A 15,013-nucleotide genomic window follows, 5' to 3' on the forward strand; every position below is an offset into this window, starting at 1 on the left:
GAAATGGAGGACTCATTCGTTTTTCACTCTACTAATCCTGTGTCTGATACACATCTAGATGTGTATAAGAGACAGATATATATCGGTATAGAATATTTAGCAACAACAAAAATGCATACAGTTTAGGAAATATATTAAAATGTATACGTATACAACAATTTTGAACATTAACAGCATTAAGATCACTTTATGCTGTATTCTATGTTCCTGAATTTGTATATTTATGCGATTGCTATAGGCCTATTTAAATTAAAGCGCAATTTACGGATTTTTTTAAAGTAACTATATAAATAATATTACACTTTACCAAATTAATTTAAATGATTTTACTTAATTTTACAGTACTCGGATTTACATTCATGAGTGTGGGTTGCAAAACATTGTGCCTACTACAAAAACTATACGGAATGTCATTACACAACAAATCTTTAGCTCTATTGTTTTTCACGCTGACATTTAAGTTTAATGCCATTTTATTATGACTCAATTTTAAGATTTGCTATGTTGTCTACAAAATAAATAAAAAGAACTCTCTACAAACCGATTTTAGAGCACGGTCTGATAACAATTTAGGGCTGAACAACAACACGTCAACAATGGATGCCGCAATTAAAGCTAACACCATGTAGGCATGTAGGCATGCAGGCTTGTTCAACTACAGTACGGCATAGTACACGCTTTACTTACCTATATGTTACATTTTCCAAACTTAGAAGAAACACAGTATTCCAAAATTAAATATTTTAGAAGATGTTTTTGGCGACGATGTGTCAACGATATACAGTAGTACAAGCATGCTTTCACCATAATTTGGATGTTATCAGACAGGTGTGGAGTTGAATAGGGGAGTTGAATAGCTTGGTGGTAAGATGCTTGCCTTTCAATCCCAGGGTCCTGGATTCAGTGTTGCAGGATATTTTTTTAACGACCATTCCCTCCCTAAACCTCATATTGAGATTTAGTTTATGTAAGCATCGTGAGTGTATTTTCTTGTGAAAGGAAAGGTGTTTTACCAGGCAACAGTACTAACCTAGAATAAAAAATGAATGTCCTTCACTTTAAGAGTTTAAATTTTGATTGCAAATAATTAGGGCCAGCTTGACCATTATACCTTTGTGTCTTGGTGGCTGTTTTTCCGGTCCCAACACCCAAAATGTTATACACTTCATTAATATGTTATATTTGTACCTCTAAACATGTTCAAAATCAATCTTAATCACTAAATTTAAGAATTGTGAAAACAATTGAAATATACATAGGCAATACAAAAACCAGCGCATGGTGGATTTTTTGATAAATATATAACATTAATATTAACATTCACATAATATTAACAGTTACATAATATAGGTATCATTATATATTTATTAAACTAAGTAATAGGATTGAGAAAAATTGGTCCGGTCAAAGCCGGTGCGGTTTCGACGGCCCTGAAGAGACACAATGTAATGTACGCAAATTAGAGGCTTGGTTGAAGGCCTATAAAAAAATCGTTCATTACGATTATTATTAAAAGAAATTCAGATAACAATTAAGTGGACTTGAACTCTGATTATAAGGAATTTATTTTAATTAAAATATAAGAAAATAAATCAAAATACAACAGTGGCGAATTCAGGAGCTGGTGGGAGGCAGCCTCCCTCCCTCCCCCACCCCCATTTTCAAAATTAACAAAAAAAATGAGAAAATGCTTTTCCCTCAGGACCAACCATAGTGGGGCTGAGGCAATATAGACCCTCTATCTATAAAGTCCCTCTCTGGGCCCATAATTCCTGCATTCGCCACTCTACAGTATGACGGACATAAACAGCCATTTAAAAAAGAACAAATATTATAAAAACAATCACTAGCTTAAGTGAGCCTAGCATTTTTTCCTATAAGACAGATTCTCAAATTCTATCCTTGAAAAGTATAGCTACAGACAACAGCTAAACTATATTTTGAGAAAACATTGATAGGCCTACAATCGGTTCAAAATCATCGATAGGATGCTCTACAAAATACGGGGCCAAGTTTCTATGCCCTCTTGAAATTTTAGTTAGGATCGGCCATTTTTCTCAAGGTATTGTGTAAGACAATAATAACAGCAATTCTATCAATATATTTAAATATAATTTTTTCTTTTGTTAGAAAACCCGTATTTCCCAAATTGGATTTGGCCTAATGGAAAAATTCAAGGGATTATACAAGATTGGCTTGGCTAGATTAGTTGAAATACTTAACGGTAACCTGAGGGTCTTGGGTTCAGATCTCGTAGGAGAAATATTATATCGTGCTTATATAATAATATTATTAATAATAATGATAATAATTATAATAATACTAATACTAATAATAATAATAATAATAATAATAATAATAATAATAATAATAATAATAATAATAATAATAATAATAATAATAATAATAATAATAATAATAAATAGCGCATTTTCAATTAATACTGTTCAATGCGCTTTACCAAAGAGACAAATGCAGTCAAAATAGAGTACATTAGAAATAATTATACAAATGATTAAGCTTAAAAACTACCAAATTTAAATATAAATTAGACTATTTTCCCGCTCAATTATAGGACTAAGGCCATCATCTGAACTTGCTCAGTGTGAAGACAAAAAGCTATTTAGAAATAGGGTCGTGGAGATTTATTGTAATTTTTCTCTCTAATACTATAGAATATATTTCCAATCATCACTCACCCAATGCATTTTGTTGTGTAAAGTCACTAAAAATCCATGGTTAAGGACTCAAATGTATTTTCAAACATGATAGGTAGTGATTTGTGCTTCTTGCTAAACCAAAACAGCCGACCTTATTTCCAAAATATGCGTAAAATTCTCACCGACCTAATCTGTAGGGGCCCCAGTAAGGTCAAGTGACGTGGTGTATTTATTGGTGGGTCTTGGGCTGAATCTATTGTCTTTTAAAAGATTTGTTAATTTAAACGGTTATTCGTCCAAAATTAATTACATTTTTCATCATTCTTTAATACAGTATTAAAAAAATATGAAAAACCTTAGTCGCCCGGCCCCTATAAGATCCAGGTCCGGGGCTGTTCCTGACTGACCCATGTCTGTCGGCTGTCTGCGAGGAAACATCCTGTCTTTATTTTTTTACAAATAAACAACATTGTCTGTTGCCGAAACAATCCATCGCCTCTCTAGGTTGTCCTCTTTTATCTTCTATTTCTTTCCATTTTTTTCTATTTTTCTTATTACTTCTCTTTTCTCTCTCTTCTTTTTCATTTTCTTTCATTTGTGTTATATTAGGCCTATTTGATATATTTATTAATTAACCGCTTAACAAATTCACATCAAACCCAGAGGGCAATCCTATGAGTTTTCATACAGCGTAATGTTTGCTTTTCGCCATACGGAAGCACGACGAATTACCCAAATGATATGGACACAAATGATACGCTACCCAAATGAAACGGAATTACCCAAATAAAAACCCAAATAATACAGAATGACCCAAACGAAAACCCAAATGAAATGTAATTACCCAAATCTTACCATAAATGAAGTGGAATTCTCAAATGAATTGGAATTACTCACAGATAGCCTAAATGATTCGGTTATGTCATTTATACCAAACTAAACATCAAATAGGCCTAGCATAATTATATGACCAGGTATAGCAAATAACTATATGTCAAAATTATTGGTATTGATATCTATAACGCGTTTTGTTGTTGTTCGTCCTTTGATTCGAAGATGACCACGAACATCATTTGGCTTTTTTGCTGCTGATAAGTCCAATTCTTGCTTTGAAGTATTTTTTTGCAGTTAGGACACTGGTGTTCAGTGGTAGTACACGGAGAAGCAGAACGTTCCTTTCTTGAAGCTCGTTTAAATTGTGCCTTTGATATGCAATTATTTTCATAATGATTTGTACCTTCTTTGCATTTAGGACGGATTGCTGCTGCGTTTTCCCATGAGTCTATGTTGCTTTCCGTTGTTCTCCATGGGACCTTTCTCCTGTCCATAGCTCGTGGCCTGTCCAACGCGTTGATACTGCTTGATGATGGCGAATGCTTGATGATGGTGGAGGTGCTTTTAATTTCAGCTTTTTTCAAAACTTTGGTATCAGGGATTTTCTGTTGCCAAGTCGTTTAATAATTTGATGATAATAATATTTTTTAATAATTAATATAATTTATTCACATAATACATAATGTTTTTGTTTATTGTACTCGCACGTCCAATTTTATCATTTCATCTGTAATTTTTTTCGTTTCATCTGTTTCTAAAGTTATTTGCTAAATTTTTTTAAATTATATTTTTATTCATATACTATGTATACTTTTGTTACATGTGTAGTTATTTCTAACGTAGGCTAATTAAAAAATTACACAATTGTATTTGGCAAATGATGTCGAAGGTAATATTGTAAATGTAAATCCATCAGGACATATTTTTTCTTTTATATTTAATATTCTCAACAAATGATTTAACCATTCATACAAAGTGTAATCCTCTCAAGCGTATAATGTTCTAACTTTTAAATATTGATTTTTTTTTAAATTTTAAATGCGTAACAGAATATTTATGTATTTTAAAATCCACCAACATTATTATTTGTGTAGCCAGTTTGTGAAAAAAGTCAATGCACCTATTCTTGTATGATTTACAAAATATTAACACACACAGCAGCCTATACCGATAATCATTTTGAGGATAAAGAAAGAATTATTAATTTTATCGCTTAATCAACGTATACATTTGAATGAAATATTGCTATTTTGAATCTATTGTGCTTTAGTGATACAATAAAAAATGTTTTCGCTTAATATGGGTTGGAAATGTATTGATTTGACCATTTGGCACACTCGGAAGCTGTCCCCGTCCCCTAAGTACGTGTGTACCGTCCCCTTAATAGGGGTTGGCTGTAGTGTTAAAAGATATGTCTTTCCCCTCATTTCACGAAATATTGTCCCTTTATATACTGGAGTGTCCACTGAATGAGTGAATGGGGTTCTAACTGCATTACCAATTACCAATATTATTTTTTATATAATTGGTTCTACTTCCGCTCTAAAACACTGTGTAGTTTTTCAGAGCAATGTGCTTAATATTCACATTATCTCTCTCCACAAATGAGATTGAGTATTGCTGTGGAATGGTGTTTTCCAGAGAGCTAATTAAAGAGCAGAGAGGTTTATTGCAAAATATGAGCTACATTAAACATTACTAACATCATCATAATCATCATCATCGTCTTCATCATCATCATTCTTATATTTAATAATTTATCTGCAAGACAAATACAAAGATCGAATTACTAATGGCTTGGATATAATCCATGATTGGGTTTATAGAAAAAAAAATATATAAGAATATAATCTTAAGAAAACAACAAATATTTGAGAGAAATTTTTTTTTTTAGAGGGAAATGAAAATAAGAATGAAGAGATCGATAACAATTTAGTTTTTATGTTGGATGTGCATGTGTATGTTTTTTAACAAAGAACATTGTGAATAAATGCGGCTTTGTCAGAAAAGAAAAGAAAATATAAATTATTACTAGTATGTTTATTATTATCTGATTATCATAATATTATTCAGTATTAATTATCATCATTTTCATTATCCTTTATTATTATTATTATTATTATTATTATTATTATTATTATTATTATTATCAATATTGTTATCATTATTATTCTCATCATCATCATTACTAAAATGCTTCTTACTAAAATGCTTCATAAAAAAATATCCTCAGAATTAGTTATATGCCTATTTTTGATATTTTGTAAAGTCCAATGTCTATTATATAGGCCTATATCAATACATTGTTCTGATATAATTGACTCGATAGACAGTTGAGTCACTTTCTTTCAAGACACGACAGACTACAGTTATACTCGAACACATTGGGCCTATACAGCTCCGGGTAAGCTTTCTTTCTCAATATTAAAGAAGTTTCAGATATTTTACTAATTTAATGATCATGTTAAGAATTGAGCTGTCATTCAAATATGGGTCCACAGTTCGAAGCTTTAGATTTAACAATAGGCCAATACTCACTTTTTATCCTAATTATGATTTTAATAAAGAGTATATAAATATTCCAGGATAATCACAATAGATAGCAATTGCTAAACCTCAACAATAGAGACACATAGGCCTATCTGTTGGCATAATTTGCGCAATATTGCACCTTAAAACAAAATTCGTGTCTTTGATATGCTGTTTTTCTACAAAAGTTTAAATTCTGTATTTGACTGTAATCTTGTATCTTTGTTTAAATTAAAGTTCCTAGTCGTACTCGTACTAGAAACTTAATCTATGTTCCATTTGGCCGGGTTGACGTAACTAAGAGAGGTTTATTCCAAAGATTAGCTGTTACATATAATAATTTAAGTTGTTCTGATAAAATTGATATTTCTTTATGATACCGTAGTTTATCCTCGTTTAAGCTTAAAATTATGAAGGTTGTTTGATGTAAGTTATTATTTGTCTCCTTCTATATGTATATGTTTTTCTTCAACCTGTTAGTGGAGGTTTTTATCTCTGTTGATTGTGAATTAAATAAATAAAAAACAATAAATAAATAAAAAAGGGAAAACCCAATGGAATTTACCACCAGATGAGCTTCGCGTTTCATTTAAAAGTTAAGTCAATGAATTTAAGACCACTACTAAAACAGAGTTCAGTAAACTGATATGAGCATCAACTGACGAAAAGAAGCAACTAAAAACGCCTGGTTTTTATAAAATGCAGTAGAATTACTATAAAGCTTGGGGATTGGCGACGCTGAGTGGTCATTTGAATCGTTCTCAATAGAATCCATAAAACCATAGAATCGCTCACCCTATCGACGACAGTCGCCGGCAGTTGTCGGAAAGGTTGAACCGAAAGCTCTCGGCTATAAGGAATACCGATTTATTATCAAATCCACTTATGTTTTTGCCAGGTCCTTCGTTCTCCGCACTCAGACGGCTGCTGTGCAGCCTCTTGTTGGCCCCCGGCACCAAACTTACTTAGCTGGTATTAATTTTAATTTGACTAAAAACCTTGAAACTATTCCGAGCATCTTCAAAAAACAAAAACTTTCCTAGGAAGTAGTCCTGAATATGGGTGGATGGCATGACAAACTTACAACTCTAAATTTTCCACGAACAATCAACTGGTGGAACAACCTTCCTCGAGACGTACTGGTAATACTATCTCCAATTTCCGATGCCTTTAACGCAGCTGTTGTATCCTTCTAAGCAATGGCGCCAATTTTACTCGCACTTTTTTAAAAATCTCTATTTATATTTATACTGCACATACATTTGGGGTGGGGGGGGGGTGGATGACACATACACACTGCACCGCATGTGTACACACGCTCTTCCATTAACAACACATCCAGATGTTTGGCTCTGCAACAAACGAAGTAGAAGTAGAAGTAGGAGTTGCACTGACAATCGAAGTTGCTTGACTGAATTTTTATATTTGCACAGACAAGGTGCAATTTGCCAGACTGCGACAAGTTATAATAGTTTTATTGCTTATCAATGGTAAGTTCTGACTATGGAAAATGGGTCCGTACGGTGGATAGTGTTAATATTAATTAATATTGTAAAATGACAAAACATATCCGGAATACCATGAAAAAGAATATTCGTGACGCCCGGTCATCATATGTGGCGTATATTGTGTAACGGCGTTAGTACAATATCGATTAATGAATGATCAGATTTGAAACCTGGTAGAATTTTGCATTCATCAATCTGGTTTGAAGGATCACGCGAGATAAGCAAATAATCGAGTCTACAATAAATCGGAGATACATGACACGATTGCCTGTATACATGGTTACGTTCCCTCCATAATGTCAGTCAATTCTAGAGAAATCATTATAGGCCAGGGGCGGATCCAGAATTTTTCAAACGGGGGTGGGGGTACAACATATTTAGAATAGATAAGTGAGAGCGCTAATTTCAATATATGCCTTGAAATTTTATAATTAGTGGCATAATTATAATTTATTATTATTATGATCATCATCAACGTTATGCGCATAGGGCATCACAATGGCCTTCTTACTAAAATGGTTCATAGAAAATTATTTTTTTTATTTTGTAAATCCCAATGTTTATTATACTTCACATTACGACATTACACCGATATAACTTAATCGATCGATAGTGAGTCATTTTCTTTCCAGACACGACAGACTATAATTCTACTCAAATACACTTTGGGCTTATAGCTGTATATACAACGGGTAACTTTCTTTCTCGTTAATGCCATCATTGATAAAAGAACGTACTATTTAATGGTCATGAAAATGTTAGTAATTGAGCTGTCAATCAAATTAGGACCTACAGTTTGAAGTATTAGATAAATAATAGGCCTAAGCCAGAATGTGATGTCTGCCAATGCTTATTTTTGATCCTAAAATCATTATTGTAATATGAGCAATATAAAGAGGATAAATGTGTTTACCTGAACTTTCAATATTAAGACAATGAAACTATCTGTGGCGTAATTACGCAATGTTACACCTTTAAAAAAATCGTGTCTTGGTCTAAATGGGAAAACCCAATGAAATTTACCAGCTTTGCGTTTCAATTCAAGTCATTCGAAATAAAATTATAATAATAATTTGGTCGATCTATAAGGCAAATGCAAATACACAATATCTGAACGGTATTTCCAAGAACAAAAGGTATGGACGTAATAAAAAACAGAATAAAAGAAGCAGGAGATTCAAAGAATTTCAATCAAATTAGGACCTACAGTTTGAAGTATTAGATAAATAATAGGCCTAAGCCAGAATGTGATGTTGGCCAATGCTTATTTTTTATCCTAAAATCATCATTGTAATATGAGCAATATAAAGAGGATAAATCACAACAGACAATATGTTTAACCTGAACTTTCTATATTAAGACAATGAAACTATCTGTGGCGTAATTACGCAATGTTACACCTTTAAAAAAAATCGTGTCTTGGCCTAAATGGGAAAACCCAATGAAATTTACCAGCTTTGCGTTTCAATTCAAGTCATTTGAAATAAAATTATAATAATAATTTGGTCGATCTATAAGGCAAACGCAAATACACAATATCTGAACAGTATTTCCAAGAACAAAAGGTATGGACGTAATAAAAAACAGAATAAAAGAAGCAGGAGATTCAAAGAATAGAGAAAAAAGAGAAGAGAGCAGACTACATCAACCAAAAAAAAAAAAAGGAAAACCACAAAAACAGACACTAGTGCAAGGAACCAAAACCTTGTAATTTAAGATCTTTTATTCATCAATAGCATTAAACAAAAAATAGCATAGGCAACAAAGCAACTGGAAATGAGCAACAATTGACGAAAAGGAAGCACCTAAAAACTCTTAATGTGTTTGGTTTGGTGGTCTTCAAATGCATATACACTATAGGCCTATGTAAATGTAAATTTTGTAATGATAACTTAAAGCATCTCAGAACGGTAATCAGAATGTCGGGTTAGAATCCCGAGGGACAATATTATACATAAAAAAAATACGCCTGTTTTCATAAAATCGCTGCACTCTGACTACAGAGGATTCACTGGAATTTGGCACTGTCAGTAGTCTCCGACGTCGACTGACCAAGTAGAGTAGCCAACCCCTGAATGTGGGTGGAACGTACAGGCCTACAACTTTTGTTTTCACAGTCAACCTTCCTGGAGATGTATTACGGTACTATCTCTTAACCTTCCTGCAGATGTATCACTATCTCCAACTTCCTAGGCCTTTGAGGCAGTTGTTGCATCCTTCTAAGCAATAGCTCCAATTTTACTCGGACTTTATAAATTTATTTAAAAACAAAATTATACTGTAATTTAAAAAAAAATAAAAAAATTAAGGGGCAATCGCCGCACTTGTACACACGATTTCCATTGGCAACACATCCACATGTTTGGACTCTAACGAACAAGTAGGACCTGCACTGCCACGGCATAGGGCTATTAGAAGTGGTTGCTTGACTGAATTTTTATATTTTCAGATACAAAGTGCCTTTGCCAAGTTCTGCCAAGTTATCGTTTAATTGCGTAACAATGGTAAGTTCTGACTATGGGAAGATGGGTCCGGGATTTAACGTAACACCTATGGGCTCTCGGGTGGCGAAGCCCCTGGCCCCCAATTTAAAGGGCCCTAGAGGGTCATCCTACTGATAAACAGCGCTTTAACAGAGCATTGGCATTATGGTCTAGTAGAAGACACCCAAGGAAATAAAAGCAATAATCCCAAGTTTTCAACTCATATATGTCCGGTTTATAAAATATCAATTCCTACACTACCAACATGAAATTTATATAGTCGGATAATGAAGCAAAGGACTACAGTGGCGGATCCAGGAATTCGAAATACCGAGGGGGGGGGGGGGTTCGGCATGGATGGACTTTCACACATGGAGGGTCTATAGCACCTCATCCCCACCATGGTTTTTCGCCCCCGGGCCCCGTGTCTAATCGTTTAGCCACCGGTTCCGGGATAGTGTTACGGTAATATATTTTTTTTGCCCAAGTGACCAAATACCGTACGATATACCCCGAATGTCATGAAAAAGAATAATTGCGACGTGAACAATGGTTTCGTAGGTATTAGATCGAAACCTGGTCCTGTTCATGTTTATTTTCCACAGATTTCGTTGTCGGTCTATGGTATTTTCAAACCAATGTTTTTGAAAGACAAATACTTAAAAAATAACGGAACCAATATCTAAAAATGTAATGTTGTTGCATTTAAGGCTCAAAATAGATACACGCACGATTTCCACCGTAGACCATGGACTTACAACACTGAATCCTATCAACTAGAAGAACTGGATAGCGACAGTCAAGAATACAACAGAATAAAGGATTCGTTCCAAGCGACACTTCCAAACGGAGATATCACAAAGATTGAACGTGTTCAAAATAGGCATTTGCGAGCAAAATTTAATAGGTAGGCCCTCAGCACACACTTCTTAAATGGACATTTCGGGTGTCATCAAACTTAACAACTGACCAATCAGAACAGGGCCTGAAGCTTCCACACTGTTGCTTTGTCATTTTAGGAGCCATTACTTCCTATAGTGTACTCAAAACCTGCCTGTAATTGCCTAATAAAAGTCAATTTATAGTTATATTTTGATATTGTCTCCGGGATTGTCTCAGGCAGAAAGGTCCATTTCATTATGTTTCCCTTGAACGATAGCCGGTGCTAGTACCTGTTTTTTTCTAGATGATTAAGATTTGTAGGCCTACATATCCTAAGAATAGGCTACTTCCTATCCTGTAGTTCGATTGACTATAAATAATTAATTGGAGATACCCGAAGTGCAAAATGTTATTATAATTTTTAAAATAAAATTTGATATTACTAATAATATTTTGAATTACAGACGTTGTAATGATTTAAAAAAAATTATATTAGCATTGTGTAAAAATGAGTGTATAACTGATCGAATTCAGAGTAGGTTAAGTGGGCAGGCAAGTTGTAAATTTCTTACCTCCACCCACACACTTGCTAAATTTCTTCAAAAATAATATTGTTTTTCTTTCTCATAAGGCAAAATGAATACATGAGAAGAACTTTTAACAATGCTGAGCACCAACTCTTTCATGGAACTACACGCCAGAACGCTGAAGACATTTGTCGAAATAATTTTAATATCGAATTTAGCGGAAGGCGAAATGGTGCCGCTTATGGCCGAGGGGCTTATTTTGCAAGCACAGCAGGTTATTCTGATAACTACGCAACAGCCGACAGATGGAATCACAAGAGGATGTTTTTAGCCCGAGTTCTTGCTGGCAATTACACCGTTGGAGAAAGCTACATGAGAAGACCACCACATAATTATGATTCTTGCGTCAATGATACAAGAAATCCAACTATTTTTGTGATTTCTAATAACGACCAAATATATCCGGAATATCTGATAACATATTCAACATACAGTGTCATGGTACCCAGTGTCATCAGTCACACTCGTCCGCAGGCTGCTGAAGATATCGTCGCTGGCATAATAATAGCAACAGTGGCAGCAGCAGCATGTAATGTAATGTAGGTTGGATTTATACTGTATAACGCTTAATACCGTCTCAAAACGCTCGAGGTGTGGACTAACTAGTACAATAACTTGTTCCTCCCCTAAGCTCTGTGTCTGAGCTACCCGGTAAGCCGGTACCAGCTCGTCTGGGCTTGAATTTTTATCCCGATTCTGAGTCTAATACAAAACAGAACGTAAAGTTCCGAATTCATACTAGTTTCCCAGCGATCAGATATTCCCAGATATCCCAGCGTAAATAGGTCTCTTGAACAGGAATTTTCCCTAACGATCTAAAAAAATCTATAATTACACCAGTAATTAAGAAATATAATTTAGACCAAGATACATTAAGTAATTATAGGCCTAAGTTGCTACTATTCCTTTTTTTGTCAAATGTTATTGTGAAGGTGGTGGTGTGCCAAGTTACGGATTATGTGGACAATAATAATCTTGGTGAGCAATATCAATCTTCTGACAAGAAAAACCATTGCAGATAGACAGAACTTTTAAAGTTTAAAAATATTTTTTTTTGCGATACACTTGATAGCGACAAAGCTGTCCTTACAAGGGTGGCGACAGCGAGGGCCGGGGGAAGCCCCCCCCCCCATTGGAGAAAAAAAGCACAATTCGTCGGGGAGAAAAAAAATTATATGTATTTTCTACATATTAGTAGACTCTAAAATCGATTAAAAAAGCCTTTTGTAATATCTAAATTGTCGAAATTTTCGGGAGCTTCGCCCCCTGGACCACTTTCTAAATCTTTTAATCGAAGCTCGACCACGCCCACTTTGCTTTCGTTTGGGAAATCTGACCCCTTATCGGGGGCATCAGTCCCCCCGTCGGGCAAATCCTGGCGCCACCCCTGTGTCCTTATGGTCCTGCTTGACATGTCCGCCGTCTTCGATACAGTAGATTACAATTTACTTTTAATTGTATATACACTACATTATAATTATGTAACTTAAAGTACAGTATACCAGTTGCAATATTTCCATGTCAAGCATATCGTCTTTTAAGATTTAATGTTGAAAATGCGCGGATGAATGATTAGTTGATTTTAAGAATTTTGCTAACAAAGCCAAGTTGCATGGGTCTAGGAAAAACACTAATAACTGTATAGGAAAATAAACCACAACTAGTCCTACTTACCAAACTATTTCATAAGAATACTGTCTAAATCACAGAAAAAATATCCCACATCTTCCCGACTCAAATCATTAGAACTGATCTTAATTAAGAAAGTAACTATTATTTCTTCATTTCATTAATATAATTACGGTACTATAATTCACTAATTTAATGCATAAGTAATGAAACGAAAGCCAAATTGAAAAGAGGTTTCATGAATATCTGAAACGTGTAAACTAAACATCAAAGTGGTAGAGACTAGGGACATCATTAAGAGCAAATGCATTAAGAAAAACTAATGCAAAGAAGATGGATGTCTCGTGTGTAACCGGGAGGAGGCAAGGCGAACTGTTATGCAAAGAGAAGTGATGTATGCCACTACTTAAAACAATGTAGCGGGTAAAAAAGGACTGTACAGGAGAAACAGCGAGAAGTGTTGGTGAAAGATGCAACGAACACATACGAAAATAGGCCTATACGAAGAAAGATGAAAGTCCACCTTTTATAAAAATATATTACTATAATGGAGAAACCAAACACAGAACAAACGTCATTGGAGGAATATCAGGGAGGAATGAAAGATATTGGAAAACAAATATAATGTTGAGACAAGTCAGTGAGGCAGTAGAATGAATTGAAATTAAAACAAAAAGAAAACACAATTGACAAAGAGTCAACGAAATAAACCTATCCTGAACCAGGACTAAGTTTTAACGTCTACTCTTACACGCAGCTTATTTTTTATGTGAATCTATTATCTATAGCCTACGGAATTCGAGGTAGTGATGACGCTATAATAGAATTCTAATTCTATCACGAAAAATCATTGCCGCAAATTGTGTATGAGGTTTTCACACAAACGATACATTGATATAAATTGTAATAATCAAACTGGAGTAGGCCTACTGTAATTTTCTACACTGACGAACACAATTCACGACCAACAATAAGCATAAAGGTGAACAGCGCTCTGATGAAAGCCGAAAAACTATACAAGAACTGCTGAGGGCAAGTAAAAATCACACATTTATTTACCACAAAAAGCACTTATAGTATTTTTCACAAGCTAAATGGCTAAAAACAGGATACAAAAATCTACAAGAATTTATTCCAAACGACACTTGCAAATGGAATAATGGAAAATATTGAACGTGTTCAAAATAGAGGTTTGCTGGAACAATTTTTCTGTTGACTGTTTGTTCCTTTAATGTATCAAATTAAATCAAGTGAAACAAAAAAATATCCGAAGCTATCAAGCTATTATTCAAATACATATTTAATTTGGCTGTCAATCAAAAACAAAGTATTTTTTGTATTTTTTTTCATCCTCAACAGGAAAAAGAACATGAACAGAAATTCTATCAGCGCTAAACGTCAACACTTTCACAAAACTACACACAATGTTGAAGACACTTGTTAGCAATAAGGAGGCAGGGTGACGCAGGTGGAATTTCCAAATATCAATTTGCCTATCCAAAACGTTATTTTGATTGCTAATCCCCAATATTTTGGTCCAAGAGCACAATTCTGGGTCATACTAAGCCATAAAAACTCTCCCCATGAATCCTACCTGGAATTTTTATTCCGGACCCTGATTGAGGCCGTAATGAATCCACAGGAGGCAAATATCTGGAGCCATCACCGAACAAAGTTTCAACAATTTCCCTTTGATTGTTGGCCAAAGCTAAACCATTGTTTCAACTTTTTCGGCTATTTGTTGAATTTTGTATTTTTGTGTGTCTAATTGGCTTGCTTGATTTGTTATTTTGTATATTTCAATTCCATATTGTTGAATAGAAATGTTTAAAGCTGGTTATAAATGGTAATGACGATGATACAATACTAGGACAAGTGTAATAATGTAATGATAAGTAGAA

General features: G+C 34.2%; 1 protein-coding gene across 1 annotated transcript; it reads left to right on the forward strand.

Moving 5' to 3' along the window:
• Nucleotides 1–9,098: 9,098 nt before the first annotated feature.
• LOC117125543 (protein mono-ADP-ribosyltransferase PARP12-like) lies at nucleotides 9,099–12,026 on the forward strand. Its single transcript, XM_033272072.1, has 4 exons — nucleotides 9,099–9,238; nucleotides 9,981–10,035; nucleotides 10,725–10,921; nucleotides 11,528–12,026. The coding sequence occupies exons 1-4, from the start codon at nucleotides 9,099–9,101 to the stop codon at nucleotides 12,024–12,026; spliced, it is 891 nt and encodes a 296-aa protein (XP_033127963.1).
• The last annotated feature ends 2,987 nt before the right edge of the window (nucleotides 12,027–15,013 follow it).

Source organism: Anneissia japonica, unplaced genomic scaffold (genome assembly GCF_011630105.1).
Source record: "Anneissia japonica isolate Jap-2015-1 unplaced genomic scaffold, ASM1163010v1 scaffold466_len1169948_cov191, whole genome shotgun sequence".
Taxonomy (NCBI): domain Eukaryota; kingdom Metazoa; phylum Echinodermata; class Crinoidea; order Comatulida; family Comatulidae; genus Anneissia; species Anneissia japonica.